At 45.0% G+C, this 17,672-nt stretch overlaps 1 protein-coding gene across 1 annotated transcript in view; it reads right to left on the bottom strand.

The window, feature by feature from the left end:
* Nucleotides 1-17,672, bottom strand: part of RNF20 (ring finger protein 20) — a 1,863,764-nt gene that overhangs the window by 81,504 nt on the left and 1,764,588 nt on the right. Inside the window, exon 17 of the mRNA XM_044084026.1 lies at nt 4,162-4,287. Coding sequence (XP_043939961.1) covers nt 4,162-4,287 — 126 coding nt within the window. The remainder of the gene's footprint in view (nt 1-4,161; nt 4,288-17,672) is intronic.

Raw genomic sequence — 17,672 nt, 5'->3', positions numbered from 1 at the left:
AAAAATAAATACATCCTACATTTTAGATCTGTACCCTACACAGTGCCTGCCACACACTGCATATAGTAAAAAAAACAATTTTGGTTCACACCTATAAAAGAAGAAAAAAACAGTAAAAGTACATGTTATTATGTGCTTTAAGTACATACTATAATGTTATTTAGTTATAAAAAGAACATTATCATATTATTTTCAGTTCTCTTTGTCTTTTCAAGCCAGGAAACCATCAGAAATACTCACGACAAGGGACCTCTTTCACAGCAGGACCACAAGAAGTATTACATCCAAATCTACACTCTCAGTTGAAATCCAGGCATTTCCTGTTTACCACACAATGGAAATAGACCTTGGAGGCCATAAAAGTCTGGAAACCAGACAGCAGACCCTCAGATTAGCATAAACAAACAGTTTTATTGCTTTTCAGAGGCCTGAACAGTTTAGTGAAGAAACAAAGGATTAGAAAAGCCTTGAGGTAAAATACATGCTGGATCTGACTACAGGAACATGCCAGTCTCAACTGAAGTTCTTTTCAGCCCTCTGATGCAGGTAGAACTTTAAAACTTTCAGAAACACTTCTTTTGCCTGATTTTTATTGGAAACAGAATATTTAGTGCCATCCACCATAAATGTAAGCATATTGGGGTATTTCATCTGGAATTTAATTTGTTTATCAATCAGAAATTTACAGTAAGCAGATAAAGACTGTCTAGCCTGCCTTACTTGTAATGGTAAATCTTGAGCCAGAAATATTTTAACATTTTTCCACATAACATAGCCACCATTTTTTTTTGCAGTAAACAGTATTTTGCTAACATCTTGAAAGTTCAATATCTTGACATATACAGGTCTAGGCATAGTAGAAGCTTGTACCTCTCTCAGCTCTGTGTGCCCTTTCTATTACAATCTGTTTCACCCCATCAGCATCATTTAACAGTATTTCAAATATTTGTGTTATGGCTGGTATTAGCTCTGCATACTGGATGTTTTCAGGGATTCCTCTTATAATAATATTATTTCTTCTAGACCTTGCTTCTAAATCAATAAGTTTATTTTGCATGGCTTGTACATCCACATCACATACCTTTGATTTTTTCTCCAGCATGTCAATTTTGTCCTCTATTTCAGAAATTCTGGTCTCAGTTTTGTCCATTCTCTGAAGCAATTGATTGCATAAAACTCCAAATGTTTGTATTTGTGAGGTCAAGTCCTTTAGAGCTTCCTGTATAGGTAGTAAAGCGTGTTTGATATCCTCCATGTTTAATGGCTGATCAGTCCTGGATCTAGTTTCTGGTTTCTGTTGTTCCTGCTGTCTAGTAATCCTTTGTTTTTTCGCAGTTCCATCCTTTACTGGCGACTGTAGTTCTGACAACTTTGTCTTAGTAGTAGTTGTTTCCATGGTTCTTCCTTGTTGCAAGATTTTTCTTTCCCCAAGCAGAAAGGCAGAATAAAGAAAGCACACGGTCCTTTGTTTGTTTCTCTCTTCAGAGCAAAGTAATCACTTGTAATCCTGATGGATAAATACTTTTTATTCCCACTTTTTTAACTGATTTTAGATTAGGTCAGTATAAATGCAACTTTTTATCATCAATTTGATGTTTAAACCTCCTGATATCCACTCAGATCAGAGATTTTCCTCGGGTTAATTGAAGAGCTGCAGTTTAGCAGTGTTTACAGCATGGCAGCCATCTTTGAATCGTATCCAATGATTTTTGATACACTAAAGTTATTTTAAGGGATATATCAAGGATTGTGAGTGTATGGGTCAAGCAATTACTGAATGCCTCAGTCTGCTAGAGGCATACATGCTAGACCAGAGGTAAATTTCTGACTCCCCATCCACTGGTCCAAATTACACTTGAATTGGGTTAAAGAAGAGCTCCCCTTCACATGGATGGGAAGCATGTTACAAAGAATAGTCTCTTAAGACACATGCATGTCTCTCCAACATTTCTATTTATGCTGCAGACAAGGTTTAGGGCACGAGAGTGGACAATTCTGATTTGTTATGCAGATGTCCTACAGGTCCATCACAGCGGGATCATGGGATGCTTTGTAGGCCAGGTATAGATCACCTCTCAACAGTCTGTAGGACAGATTACAAGGACAGGGATTTGAGGCAGTTTATGTAGGACATGTTGTTTACACTCTGTATTCTTTTTGTGTGTAACCTCTGTGGACACTCCAATTGTTGCATATATCTGATCAGGTACATACCAGAGGATGTACTCAATCGTTGGTCTGACACGATCAGACTATAGAGGGACAACATCCATGGATCAGGATGTTATATGCTTGCTCATAAGTTCTACAACATCTGATTTCCTTACTACCGCAGACATATGAAGGTCAAAGACCAGGTTACTGTTAACATGCATTCCCAAATTCCTTACTACTGGATCTACTCTTAGGGGTGTATTTGCAAATATGGTAGTTTCTAGGGCAATCATCTTCTCAAAAGAACACTACTATGCGTTTCTTGACATTGAGTTTTAGACCATGACTCGGGCACCAGATATTAGTCTCTGCCAGGCCTTCTTGGAGAGTATTTGTGTTGCTGGGATGATTGCTAAATGGGGATGGTTAAACCTCATTCTGATACTCATTCTCCAGCAATACTTGGTGTATTAATAATGGACTTATCCCCTCAGCACCAAGAAAAACATCACAGATCTAGCATCATTAATATTTACCACACAGAAAAAATTCCACTTACATTTGAAATAGTTATCAGAGTCTTGGACATATATGTATATGTGTGTATGTATATATATATCTATATATATATATATATATATATATATATATATCTATATATATATATCTATATCTATATATCTATATCTATATATATATATATATATTTATTTATATAAGTGCTACAGAATCCTGAAAGCCCAAAATCCTGAAAGTTCAAAATAGTGAAAACTCAAAATCCTGAAAACACACAGGATACCGACACTCAATATATTTCAGCACAAGTACATACAGAAACAAATAAAACACATATGGAGGGTACAGGGGGACTTGCCCCCTCAATATAGTTGAAAGGTAATATGTTTTTGTATGTATTTGTGCTGGCATATAGTGAGTGTTGGTATCCTGTGTGTTTTCAGGATTTTGAGTTTTCAGTACTTTGATATATATATATATATATATATATATATATCTTTATTAGTCTTTCCTTTGACCACTATGTCTCTGTGGTGGTTAGAAAAATCCTTCTACCTTGCAAAGCTTATCCTTCATGGTATATCCTCAAAGTCCAAAGAAGTTAGTCCCACCTTACTCATCCCTTATTAGGCCCTTCACTGAATGTAATGCACCTTATGAAACATCTAAAACAGCTCCAGAGACTTTACATGTTTCCACACTAAAAAGATATTGGGTATCAGTACCCTTAGCTACTCAGTTATACCTAAACCCCTGTCAGTCTACTTGGTGTCATACAGCTTCCTGATATGTAATCTCTACTTCGCCTTCGTACTCTGTATGACCTAGCACTCTTAGAAATCCTTCATCTAAACCTTACCAGTGGTAAAGCGAATGCTCACTGGAGAGATTTAAACTATATTACGCCTCACAGCAAGAGGTTCTCCCGTTTGATTCTCAGCCGGAGCTCCTTCTGTGTGGTCTGTATGTCCTTCCCATGGTCGAGTGGCATTCAAAAGACATGTGTAAATGAGCGTACCTTCGTTGAAAGGTTGGGCTGGCAACTCGACACTGTAAAAATCTACTGCCAATCATTAGCGGACCGGAGTTCTGCTGTGGCGACCCTTAACCAGGAAAAGCCGAAAGAAGAAGAAAGACTAAACCAACACCTCCAGATAGCATGACAGATACTTAACTAAATGTATCCACCACTTCGAGAAAAGGCTGCCCTTACCCATCAAGCAGAGTACTTTTCTAGCAACCTCTAAAATTAGCCTAGATGACTGGATGGATGATCACAAATTTTCACAGATATTTGGAAAAAGTCTGCTTAGTAGGGGACACAGACTCACCACATTTCTTGGCAGTGTGATGTGACTGAGCTTAAACTGTCATTGGCTGCAAGCTTAGCAAAATCTATAAACCTACACAACGTACATGCAACATCTAGAAGATCTGAATGGCCTCTCTAACGTGCACAATTGGCTGCAGGAGTTAGGAATATGAGGTTACCTTTCGTTTGTGCATTTCTAAGGCTTGCGTCCTCTGAGAAAGTTCCTTCTCTGCTGTGCTGATGGTATTGGCCAATATGTGCTCTTTTTCTTCCAGCTTGCGTACCACCTGTAACTGGGCATCCACCTGGACAGGGAGTAAGGAAAGATAAGCGACTAAACCCAAACCATTCAAGACAAGAAAAAAAAACAGCATATACATTTGGCCAACCTCTCTGAAATATTAGATAAAAAAGAAGTTATGTACTTACCATAACATTCCATGTGAGTTGTTCTTCCTGCCTTCATTATTACTGATGGGTTCGGAGCAGACCATCGGCTCTGATTCGGCCAAATATCAAACCTCGACATCTCTAAACAACTCGAGGCCAAACCATATCCCACAATGCACCACAACATTCCCCAGATCTTGTTTGCTGCCAACTAGAGGAAAAACCTATTCCAAATTTCATAGAATCCAGGAAGGAGGACACCCTCCAGGAAAACCAAAACCAGCATGAAACCTCTCATGCTTCCAGACATAGGAAGGGGGTAGGAGGGAGGGTCGTAATAATGAAGGTGAGAACAACTCACATGGAACGTTATGATAAGTACATAACTTCTTTATGTGAAGTTGTTCAATCTCTCCTCCATTCTTACCGATGGGTAGCGTCCCCAGCACCACAATCTTGGGTGGCTCACGGGAGTACCTGTTTCAGGACAGCAGATCCAAATGAAGCTCTGTCCCTAGAAGCCTTGTCCACTTTGTAATGAGATATAAAAGTATGTGGGTTTGGCCAGGTGGCAGCTGCACAAATAGAATCTATGGACAACCTGGTCAAGAAAGCTGCAGAAGTAGAAACTGCCCTTGTAGAATAAGCCTTGACCTTACTGCGTAATGGAATACCAGCTTCACTGTAAATAAAGGAGATGCAATCAGAGAGCCATTTCGATAAGGTAGTTTTGGGAGACAGGTGCACCTTTTTTTGAATCTGAGAAGGAGACAAACAGCTGATCAGCCCTTCTGAGATCTTTTATTCTATCCAAATAAAAACAAAGTTGTCGATGCACATCAAGCTTGTGAAGCATATATTCCAATTGATTTGAATGGTTGGGAAAGAAAACGGGCAACTCAGTCGTCTGATTTAAAGTGAATTCCGAACATACTTTGGGTAGAAAAGATGGATTCGTCCTAAGGGAGACCCTATCTTTATGAAAAATCAGATAAGGTGGCTTAACGGAAAGGGCTTGCAATTCCGAGATTCTCGTGCTGACGTAATGGCCACCAAGAAAATAGTCTTCCAAGAAAGATACTTCAGCTCACAAGAACAGGCAGGTTCAAAGTGCGCAAGAATAATCTTAGATAAGATTAGATTAAAGTTCCAGGGAGTAGTAGGAGATCTAATCGGTGGTTTTAAGTGCACCGTACCCTTCAAAAAAGCCTTAGCCAGCTTATGAGACAGGATACCATTTTCGGATGCACCTAAATAAAAATTAGAAATAGCAGTGAGCTGGACTCGAATGGTTGCTGCTGCATCTCCTTCATTGAACAGTTTCATCAGGAATTCCAGTATGTCAGACATAGTAGCTTGGAAAGGGTCAATGTTATTTTGTTGTGCCCAGATGGAAAACCTTTTCCACTTACTGAGGTAAAGTTTCCTAATAGATTTGTGAAATGACAATAGGATATGTCGCACTTCTGATAAATTCTGTAATTTGGTTATTCTGGGAATTGGAGCAGCCCAGCTGTCAGTCTGACAGACTGAAGAGAGGGATGAAGAGCTCCTGACGAGTGGGTCAACAGATCCGGCACAGAGTCCAGAATCCAAGGCTCCTCTAGTAAATGAGGCTTCAGAAAGGGGAACCAAATTTGATGAGGCCAATATGGGGCAATCAAGATAAGTGTCCTGGCCAGAAGACTGGTTTCCTGCAATACTTTGGGAATCAGTGAAAAAGGGGGGGGAAGCATAAAGGAGTCCCAGAGGCCAATCGTGAACAAGTGTGTCCCTCGGGGATAGACTCTGTTGAGGGATCAGGCAAAGTAGTTGCTGCACTTGGTGTTTGTGGGGGTGGCAAAAAGGTCGCAGCAAGGCTGGCCCCATGTGCGGAAAATCATTTCCGCTATCACGTTCTTGAGAGACCACTCGTGAGGTAGCAAAATAGCTCTGCTGAATCTGTCCATCATCACGCTGGATTTCCCCAAGATGTGCATTGCAGTTAGAAAGCGCTGGGTGGACTCTGCCCAATTCCATAATCTCAGAGCCTCTCAACAAAGGGGGTAGGATTTGGTTCCTTCTTGTTTGTTGATGCACCAGACTACTGACATGTCCGACTGGATTGCAATCGTGCCAAGGGGAAGAGAGTCTTGAAAGGCCTACAATGCTAAAAGAATCGCTCTCTCAACTCCAGGACATTTATGTGCAAATGAGTCTCGTGAGTCTGTCAAGTACCTTGGGCTGTCCATCCCTGATAATGCCCCCCCACATCCGAACAGAGAGGCGTCCGTAGTTACCGTTGCCACCGGAGAGGGAAGAACATATGGGCGCACACAGTCACTGTCTCTGACGTTAGCCACAGCGAAGGTCTTTCTTGCAAGTCTGTAATCAAGACTAGATGATTCAAGGGTAATTCTTGAAAAGTCCATTGTGTGAATTGCAATGATTGCTGCTGCCATCTTGCTGAGCAGTTTGAGAATCTGTGATACTGGCACCTTCGCTTTGACAGTAGATCTACAATCTGAGAACAATAACTCTTTCGGGAGGGAGCTTCAGGGACATGCAGACCGTGTTTAAGTTTGCTTCTATAAAGACTGTACGCTGCGACAGCAATAAGGCAGACTTTTCTAAATTTATCGTAACGCCCAGCTGTGAACAGAGATCCCTGGTAGCGTCCCTTGCCCGAATAAGCTAATGCCTGGTGGGGGCGGTATGGAGCCAGTCGTCCAAGTAAGGTAACACCTGGATTCCTGAATGTCTCAAGTAAGCCATGACCATTGCCATGCATTTGGTGAACACTCTGGGGGTTGTAGTGAGACCAAAGGGCAGTGCCCGAAACTGGAAATGACTGGTTCCCAGCCTGAAGCGCAGATGATCCCTGGATGGCCTGGCCATTTTGATATGGTAGTACGCATCCTGTAGATCGATAGAGCACATTCAATCGTCTTTTCCTAAAAATGGGAGAATGGACTGAAGTGTGATCATCCGGAACTTCATCTTCACCACATATTTGTTGAGCCTGCTGAGGTCCAGAATAGGTCTCCAGTCCCCTGTCTTCTTTGGTACCAAAAAGAACCTTGAGTAAGTTCCGGATCCTTGCTGGTCTACTGGGACTGGCTGGATGACTTTTTTGCAATAGTTTCTGGACCTCTATGGATGCTATATCCTGTAGACTGGGTGGAACATCTGGAATTCCTTTTGTTGGTCTGGGGTAAAAATGAAAAGGGATGGAATATCCTCTGGATATAACGTTTTGTACACATCAGTCTTCTGAGATATTTAGCCAGGCGCCTAGGTACAAAGACAAACGTCCCCGACTGCCTCCAGAGCAGGACAGTTGGGCCTCCTTTCAGGAGCGCTGATAGGGTTTCCCAAGGAACTGATCCCTGTCACCCTGGTTCTGCAGACCCCCTCTGCCACACAGACGTCGTCTTCCACCACTGCCTCCCCCTCTGCCCCCGGAGGAGGCTTCACCTTGAGAGTTCGGAAAGGCTCCTTGGCTTTTACGGAACCACATTTTCCCACCCTGTTGGCCTTTTGGATAAGGTCTAATAGGGGTAAAAAAAACAGACTCCAATGGCAGATAGAGACTTACCATCTTGCTTGCATCTGGTGAGGGTCTCTCTTACTTTTGGTCCAAATAAGAAGTTATCGAAAGGGGCATTAACAAACAATGACTTAAAAGGTTCCACAAAAGAACAAACGCATCCAGGAATGTCTCCGCAGAGCGAGTCCTGTACCTGCAGCTCTACTCGTTCCATCAGCTGCGTAAGACATGAGATGCATGGACGAGTTTACAATGGAGTTGAGGGTAGCAAGCTGAGACGTCAACTTGTCCGCCACCGAATCGGCTACTGCACCTGGAGAATATCTCCAAGCCCCTTGAGGAGATCTCTTTGTAGACGTGTGAAGTGGGTCAAGTAGTTCAATGACTGCAGTGAAAAGGTCGTAGAACTGAACATGGGCCTCCCGAATCTGTCCATTATCCTAGACTCTCTAATAGGAGGATGGACAGACGTAGAGGTCTCCATCTGCTTTTTAGTAGCCACCACCACGACCATAGCATCAACTGGTATGGATTTAGATAGAAATGCTTTGTCATGGGGTGCTGACATGTACTTGTTCGGTCTTCTAGGAACAGGCTCCATAGAATCTGGTGACTCCCATGCCCTTCGAGAAAAAAGGTCCATTAACTCTTCAAAGGGTGGAGACACCCAAGAGGTGGAGGGTCGGGACCTGAAAGCCAGGAGCACCGATTCGTCCTCGGTAAGGTTTTGGGGCTGCCAGTCCCCCCCTCTGCTTAAGGATTTCAAGGATATCCCCGAAGGAAATATCTTTAGAGGGGGACCCTTCCGATTCCTCCAAATCTGTGTCCGACATGATGGATTCTTGAGGGGAATCTAGATGTGTCCTCTTAAATATCCTCATCCGCGGGGCCTCCTCAGTGGGAATCTCTGGGGCGGTCTCGGAAGAGCAGGGTTCCCCCAAAGGGGTGTCCTGAGGCTCTGGGTCCCTACGCTTGCGGTGAAACTGTGATTGAGGAGAAGCAGGTGCCTTTTGGGAGGAGGTGGCCATATCAGAAGTTGTGGAGGTCCTGGGGACAAAGCTCTCCTCATGGCATCGAAGGCTCCACGGCCCCGATGCAAGGAAGTACCCGGGTCCGAAGACCCCGAAGACTCCTCCCACACCAGAACCGCCGTCTCCGAGCCTTAAGTAGGAGCCGAACTCATCCGTGCCGAAGCCCCAAGAGGAAAAGTCAGAACCGACGTATCGGTTCGACCCCCCCCCCCCCAACAGAACCAACAGGAGAGTGTCTGCTCCCAGATTCCCTCACCAGAGCAGAGGATATTAGGGTGGTCGGTACCGCTAGGTCAGAAGTGAGCGTCGGCAGTGACGGTTCCACCAACTGAATGGCCCCCTCCGGCTCCGAAGTTTCAATTCAATTCGAGTCGGAGGAGGAGCAACCACAACAACAGGAGCGGACTTTGTCGGTTCTGAAGCAGCTGGAGCCGAAACCGACAGAAATTTGGCAAGCGCCGGATCCTGTAAAAATCTCTGCACCACTTGGTCCACATCCGAATCCTAGAGTCTGGAAGCCCGAGAGGAGACCACCGATGGAGCCGGTGACCACAGAATCGGGGACTTCAACGTAGGAGATACTGGTTCCAAGACTGGGGACCAGCTCCTACCAGAAATCTGAACAGTCTGCTCCAATGACACCGGAGCCGAGACCGTAGCCTTTTTAGTAGTTTTCGTAGATACCGACACCAAAGAGCCCTTCGGTGCTGAGCCAGATGAAGATGCTGGAGAGGAGGGTTTTGGTTGACCGGGAGCTAAGTCCAGTTCGGATTGAAAGGCCGACTTGATTAACCCTCGCTCCACTAACTTGCGCTTCCTCTCAGCTAGCACCCTAGAACTAAAGCCATGGGAAATGGCACAGACCTCTTGTAAGTGTACCTTGCCCAAACAGTACACGCAAGTAGAGTGCCCATTTGTAATGGACATCTTCTGGTTACACTTAGGGCACCTCTTAAACCCAGACTTAGCCTTCTCTGACATGCTTAAAAGTAATAGCAACAACACACTAACCAAAGGTAAGTCTAACCGGCTAAGAATAGAAGGCAGGTAATTTTAAACTGTAAGAAACCCTACAGGCTAAAGGAAGAAAAAGGGCCAAAAAAACGGCCAAAGCCTAACCGGCTAATAACAGAAAAGCACCAAAAAACTGCAAAGTCTAACTTGGTTTGGGATAGAGCTACCAGAAAAACAGAGCCAAACCCAACAATAAAGCTATCTGCTAACAAGAAAATCCGAAAAAAAAAAAAAACAGATTAACAGAGAACAGCACATTAAAACTGTCTAACAATTAGAAAACTTTTAGAAAATTTCTGATGAAAAAACACAAAACTTCTCTCTCCAAAGGCCAAGAGCTGTAGAGAACACCTGATCAGTTGCAGCGGCAAACTAGATCTGGGGAATGTTGTGGTGCATTGTGGGATAGGGCTTTGGCCTCGAGCTGTTTAGGGACCTCAAACTTTATTTGGCTGAATCGGAGCCGATGGTCGGCTCAGAACCTATCAGTAAGAATGAAGGGGAGATTGAACAACTTCACATCACTGCTTTCATTTGATTTCTTAATGAAGACCACATGCTACTACATAAGAGTGCACTGAGAACAGATGTGAAATTATGCAAACAGTGGACGAGATGGAAATTTCTAGTTACCTAAGAACCGCAAAAAGCCACAAATGAACTTCACTGGTAAAAATTTAAACTACAGCACATGGAAAATAATCTAAAACCCTGCGGTATGCTCTGTTCTTGCAGCCTAATAATTGGCATATGAACTATTTTTAATGGAAAGTGCAGTATACTACAAACAGCACTTAAACTATGAATACTGTCCTACTCAAATGCAAGTTTTTAACTGCATAAATAAAATTAATGCTGAGGGTCAAATGCACTTCAAAATGCTGTCCCTGGAGGTCCATAACACTATTCTAAAAGTCTGAAAAGTGCTTTGAATGAGTACAGATTAGCTTGGTCATATGCTCAATCTACTCAGCATATTAGATGACCTAGGAAGCAGACCTTCTCAGTAGTTGTGCAAGTAAGACTGCTTCTCCTACTAACTTCAGCATGACTAATTTCTACAGCTTCTGTCAGCTTATGCAAGTTCTGCCAACACATGCCGACAGTCACAAAATGACCAGGAGAGAATACCATATTTACTAGTCTATCTCAATTATTAAACAAGTACATTCCATAAATCAGGCAAACAATCAAAAGAGCTAGACTGTATAAGGTTATGTAATTACATAAAATTGTCTAAGATACAAGGAAATGGGAAAGAGGCATGGTAATTTAAACCCATCATGGATGACTTCCTCACAGATCAACTGATATCATTAACAGTGATCTGTTATACTTGATTGGCAGTCCTCAATTACTGGTGTATAACTACAGTGAACCGCAAGCAGTATTAAAACTTGGAGTTCGCCTCATTGTTGCCTTTGTTTCTCTCATGTGCGATGTATCTAAAGCTGCTGCATTGTTTATATTGTGAACATGTACTACAGCTACTACCACTTTATATCTACTGTATGGCATTGCCATTTTAAGATTGTGCAGCTTCCATAATATATTGTATTTTGAGGCTAATGGCAGAGTGTTTGTGACAGCTAAAGATTTAACATGCTTCTAATGAGCTGCCATTTTGTAAAAGTTATCCATCTTACTAAAATGTTGGTGAATCCTGACATCTGTTCTTTATCACCGAACATTAGTGTGCACCCAATCTGCCAAGCTCAGAGTCAGCCATTTTGCTGATGAGCTGCTTTACCTCACAAAGCATTTTATAAAAACTGTGCCATTCGGACCAATAAAATGAGAAGTTATGTACCTACCATAACGTTCCATGTTAGTTATCTTCTCTCGCCTTCTTTCTTGCTTGATGGGTTCGGAGCCGATCCTCGGCTCCGACTCGGCACTTTGCTAAGCTCGAGAGTCACTTTTACCAGCTCGAGGCAGCCCCATATCCCATGATGCAAGGCGGTAAGTACCCAGATCTCGTTTGTTATCTATAGGCAATACTAGCACAAAAAACTTCCAGAAGGAAGGAAAGGCAAAAAGCCTGAAGGATGGGCTAAGGTAGACCAGAACTAGCTGGTCTTAAGAAGCATTCTTCCAGATAGGGAGAAAAAAAGGTCTGTCCAGGCCAGGGGGCAGGAGGGAGGGTCGCAAGAAAGAAGGCGAGAGAAGACAACTAACATGGAACGTTATGGTAGGTACATAACTTCTCAATGTTAAGTTGTCAATCTCGCCTTCATTCTTGCTTGATGGGACCGCGTCCCTAGCACCTCTATCCTGGGTGGCTCAATGGAACAGACTCTTGAGAACTGTAGAGCCAAAACTGGCTCTATCCCTGGAGGCCAAATCCAATTTGTAATGAGAAACAAAGGTATGAGGAGTGGCCCAAGTGGCTGCTGCACAAATAGTGTCTAATGGAAGTCTAGCCTGAAAAGCTGTGGAAGTGGCTAAGCTTCTGGTTGAATGCGCTTTAGGTTTTGAGCACAGCTGTTTTCCCCTGAGCTGATAGATTTCAGAGATGACAGAAGAAAGCCATCTAGATAAGGTCACTTTGGAGACAGGAAGGCCTTTCTTGTTATCAGCATAAGAAAGAAAGAGCTGATCAGATTTCCTGAATTGTTTTGTTCTGTCCAAATAATATCTCAGTTGGCGGTGAACATCAAGATAATGCAATTTTTGTTCCGATCTGTTTGAGTAATTAGGGAAAAATACAGGGAGGTCAATAGATTGGTTCAAATTATTTTTCGAGGCCACCTTAGGCAAAAAGGTTGGATTAGTTCTCAAGGATACCCTGTCTTTGTGGAAGACCAAATAAGGGGGACGAACAGAGAGAGCATGAAGTTCTGACACTCTCCTTGCCGAGGTAATAGCAACAAGGAAGAGTGTTTTCCATGAAAGAAATTTCAGGGAACATGAAACAGCTGGCTCGAAGGGAGGAAGAATTAAGGATGTCAGCACGAGATTTAGGTCCCATTGAGGAGGAGGAGGACTCCTGACTGGAGGTTTCAGGAGAAAAATTCCTTTTAGAAAGGCTCTACAAAGCCTGTGGGACATAATGTTGTAATCTGCAAAACCAACATGAAAGTTCGAGATAGCAGCCAACTGAACTTTGACCGTGGAAGATGAAGAGCCCGCGTGAAAGATTTCCGCTAAGAAATCCAAAACTGCTTGAACAGGGGCAGTAAAAGGATCTATATTTTTAGCTTTTGCCCAACAAGAGAAGCGTTTCCATTTGCTGGTATAAATCCTTCTAGTAGAGGATTTAAGGGAAGCCACTATGATATCCCTAACAGGATTAGAGATCATAGGAAGCCTGGCTAAGGAAGGAAGTGGAGCAACCACGCTGTGAGGTTGAGAGAAGGAATAGACCGATGCAGCTGACCCGATTGGTGAATCAGAAGGTCTGGCACTGGGTCCAGATGCCACGGCTGCACCAAAAGGTGACGATGGAGGAACGGAAACCAAATTTGTCGAGGCCAATAGGGAGCAATGAGAATCATTTTGGCTCTCCAAACGGTGGCTTTCTGGAGTACTTGTGGAATCAGCGGGAAGGGAGGAAAGGCATAAAGAAGTCCCTGGGGCCAATCCTGGGTTAGAGCGTCTCTGGGGGGATGGCCTGGCAGTGGGAAGAGAGAAAAGAAGTCTAGGCATTTGCTGTTTTGGGGAGTAGCAAAAAGATCGCAACATGGGCGGGCCCATTCTAGAAAAATCTCCTCCACTATAGATTGTTTGTTTGAGAGACCACTCATGAGGCATGAGAATAGCTCTGCTCAATCTGTCCGCTAGAATGTTGGTTTGCCCAGGGATATGCGTTGCTACCAGAAACCGATGAGAGGAGATCGCCCATTGCCAAAGTCTGAGAGCTTCTCGACACAAGGGGTAGGACTTGGTTCTGCCCTGTTTGTTGATATACCATACTACAGACATGTTTGTCTGTGTGAACTGCAATTGTTCCCAAGGGAAGAAAGTCGTTGAGGGCTTGCAACGTTAAAAGCACTGCTCTCATCTCTAGGACATTTATGTGCAGGTGGTATTCGAACGGTTGCCACGTCCCATGAACCATCCTGCCCTGATAATGACCCCCCCACCCGATCAGGGAGGCGTCCGTAGTGACTGTGGCTACCGGGGCCGGGGATACAAAGGGTCTGCCTTGGTGAATCTGGGGAGAAGTAATCCACCATGATAGATGATTCTTGCAAATTTGTGTCACCAGGATTTGATGACGCATGGGAAGTTGTTGGTAAGACCACTGAGTGAACAACATCCACTGAAGAAGACGCATGTAGAAGCGGGCCAGAGGAAGAAGGGTAATAGCCGCAGCCATGAGGCCCAACACCTTCAGAACTATTCTGGCTTGCACCTTTTTGCTGGCAAGGATGATCCTCACATGACTTTGGATATCTGAGATTCTTTGGTCTGTGAGGGTTGCTGACATCCGAACAGTGTTTAAGTTTGCGCCTATGAAAGTAATAGACTGGCAGGGCAATAAGGAGGATTTTTCGTAGTTGATCGAAATTCCTAATTGAGTGTAGAGATTTAGGGTGTAATCCCTGGCTTGAAAAAGTTGATGCCTGGTGGTGGCTGAAAGGAGCCAGTCGTCGAGATACGGAAACATCTGGAATCCTTGGCGTCTCAGGTGAGCCGTGACCACTGCCATACATTTGGTGAACACTCTGGGGGGTGCAGTGAGACCAAAGGGCAGGGCTCTGAATTGATAATGACTGGACCCCAGCCGAAAGCGGAGAAATCTTCTGGAGCGTCTGTGAATTTTTATGTGATAGTACGTGTCCTGAAGATCTATTGAGCACATCCAGTTGTCCTTCTCTAGGAAGGGCAAAATTGATTGAAGTGTGACCATTCTAAATCTTGTCTTTCTCACAGACTTGTTGAGTCTGCTGAGATCCAATATTGGTCTCCAGTCTCCCGTCTTTTTGGGGACCAAAAAGAATCTTGAGTAGATTCCGGGCTCAGAATGGTCTGTTGTAACTGGCTGAATGGCTTTTTGTAGAAGCTTTAATACTTCTAACTCTGCAATTTCCCTTAGAGCGGGTGGTACATCTGGAAGGGAATTTTTGTGAGAGAAAGGCCTTTCCTCGAAAGGAATTTTGTAACCCTCGGATATAATCGACTGTACCCATCTGTCTTGAGAGAGGGAACACCAGGCTTCTGGGTACAGCGATAGTCTTCCCCCGACTGCCTCCAAGGATGGACAGTCGGGCAACATCTCAGGGATGCTGGAAGGGCTTGTCAGAGAGAGGCTCTCTGCTTCCCTGGTTTTGTGGACCCCCTCTGCCTCTAGAGCGGTGTCTGTTATTATTACCCCCTCTGCCTCTAGGAGTAAACTGACTGTGTGTGTCCGGTGTGACTCCCTGGGACTTACGGAACCACATTTTTCCGCCCTTCTGACCTTTGGGGTAAGGTCTAGAGGGGGTAGAAAAACGGACCCCTACGGCAGAAAGAGTCTTGCCGTCCTGCTCACACCTGGTCAATGTATCCTTCACTTGAGGGCCAAACAATGCTGACACATCAAAGGGAGAATTCGTGAAGGACGCCTTAAAGGGATCTGCAAAATTACAGAGCCGCATCCAGGATTGACGTCTAAGAGCCACTCACTGTACCCGCGGCTCTACTCGCTCCATCAGCTGCATACGAGATCAGTCGCATGGAGGAGTTAGCTATAGAATTAAGGATTCCTAGCTGAAAAGCAATCTTTTCTTGAGCCCCTGCAGCCGTAGGATCCTGCACTACTTCACCTAGTTTCTTGAGGATGTCCCTTTGGAGTCTGGTGAAGTGACAAATAGTTCAGCGAACGCATGGTAAAGGTCGCTGAGGAGAACATCCGCTTACCATACCTATCCATGGTCCTAGAATCCTTATTAGGAGGATGGACTGGTACGGAAGGATCTGCAAGTTCCTTCTTAGTGGCAGCCGCCACCACCATGGCATCAACAGGGACACCTTTTGTGAGGAATTGCTTTTCAGAAGGGGCTGTAATAAATTTAGACGGCCTCCTAGGAACTGGCTCTACAGAATCCGGAGCAGCCCAAGCCTTTCGAGCAATAACCTCCATAAGGGGGTCGAAAGGTGGAGACACCCAGGAGGTGGAGGGTCGAGATCCAAATGCCTCTAGGTATACCGACTCATCCTCAGAGGGATTTATGGAGGGCCAGTTACCCCTCTGTTTTAGGAGTTCTAGGATGTCTGAAAAGGAGACATCCTCAGAGGGGTATCTTGGGGATCCCTCCGACTCATCTAAGTCGGTATCTGAAGTGGTAGACTCAGGGGAGTCCAGCTGTTTCCTCTTACAAGTCCTCTTGCGCGGAGGATCTCCTGACTGATCAGGAGAATCCTCGGAAGAGGGGGTTCTTCCCAATGGGGAAACCTGAGGCGGTGGATCTCTAGGTCCGGGAGCAAGAGAGATGGAAGAGATATCGATAGGCACTGTAGAGGGAGGAGCTAAGGGAATAGACTGCTGACTGAGTCCAGTGGCCAGTACACTCTTCATCACCTCGAAGGCCCCCCTCCCAGGGAGATCAGAGAGAACCCGTTCCGAAGAAACTGGGACTCCCGGGCCCACTGAAAGGGAAGGCTCCGAGGCAGATGTCGGAGCCAAGCTCACCAAGGCCGAAGCTCCATGGGGAAGAGCGGGGTCGGACAAGGGTTCGATGCCACTCACCCCCTCGGAGGAGACCAGGGAAGCCCGACCACCGAAACCCTCCAAGGAAGGTCTTGAGGAGGAGATAAGAGTAGATGCCGAGGGTGCAGAAGGGGGGGGGGGTATCTGCCCCTCAGCCATAGCAGTAACTATCCCCGTAGACTCCAGCTCCAAACTCTGGGGTAGAGTCGAAGGAGGAACTTGAAGAGGGTGTGGACTAATAGTCGTCTGTTGAGACGGACTATGAAGCATCTGGGCCAGTGCCTGTGATTTTAATAATCTACTCACCACCCTCTCTAAATCATGGTCAGATAACCTGGACGACCTAGATGATCGGCTCCGATGGCTCCGTTCCGAAAGAAGAGGTGAGGCCGGAGCCGACAGAATCGGTTCCAAAGAGGGGGACCTGGACCTCTTCCTCGAAGGAACCATCGGAGCAGACAAAGCTACTGATCCAGTCGGAGCCGATAACTTTTCGGCTCCGAGAGAAGATCTAGACGCATCGGCTCCAGACGGAGCCGATGCAGGCATAGAAATAGCGGTGTCGGCGCTGACACCGAAGCCTGAGCCACATGGTGGTCGGAGCCAGAACTCGGAACCGACACCAAGGTGACCATGGAAGTATCGGCACCGATAGCCACCGGTGCCGAAGATCTAGTCAATGTCGGATCGGCTCCAGCCGGAGCCGATCTAGACTCCGACAAAGTCGGAGCCAAGGCCAAAGGCTTGAGTACAGAAGCCTGGGCCTTAGACTTGGAAGGCTTTCCCGGAGCAGATTTGGCCGGGGAGCCCTCCGGTTTAAGGAGTCCCCTTAAAATCAATTTGTTTCTCCTTTCCTGCAGGACTCTCTGGCTAAAAGAATGACATATTGCACAGGAGTCCTGCAGGTGGAGAGGTCCCAGGCAGTATAAACAAGAAGTGTGACTGTCTGTCAGAGACATCTTCTGACAGCACGAGTCACACTTCTTAAAGCCCGAGACCCTCTGCTCTTTGGACATAGTGGATACAGAAGTACACACACACAGTCCCAAACAAGCAATTAAAATTAAAGTACAAACAATAAAAACCTCACAC

This window comes from Protopterus annectens, chromosome 9.part0 (assembly GCF_019279795.1).
Source record: "Protopterus annectens isolate FY-2018-M chromosome 9.part0, PAN1.0, whole genome shotgun sequence".
Classification (NCBI taxonomy): Eukaryota; Metazoa; Chordata; order Ceratodontiformes; family Protopteridae; genus Protopterus; species Protopterus annectens.
The sequence above is the reverse complement of the archived record's forward strand: the minus strand, read 5'-3'. Positions and strand labels throughout refer to the sequence as shown.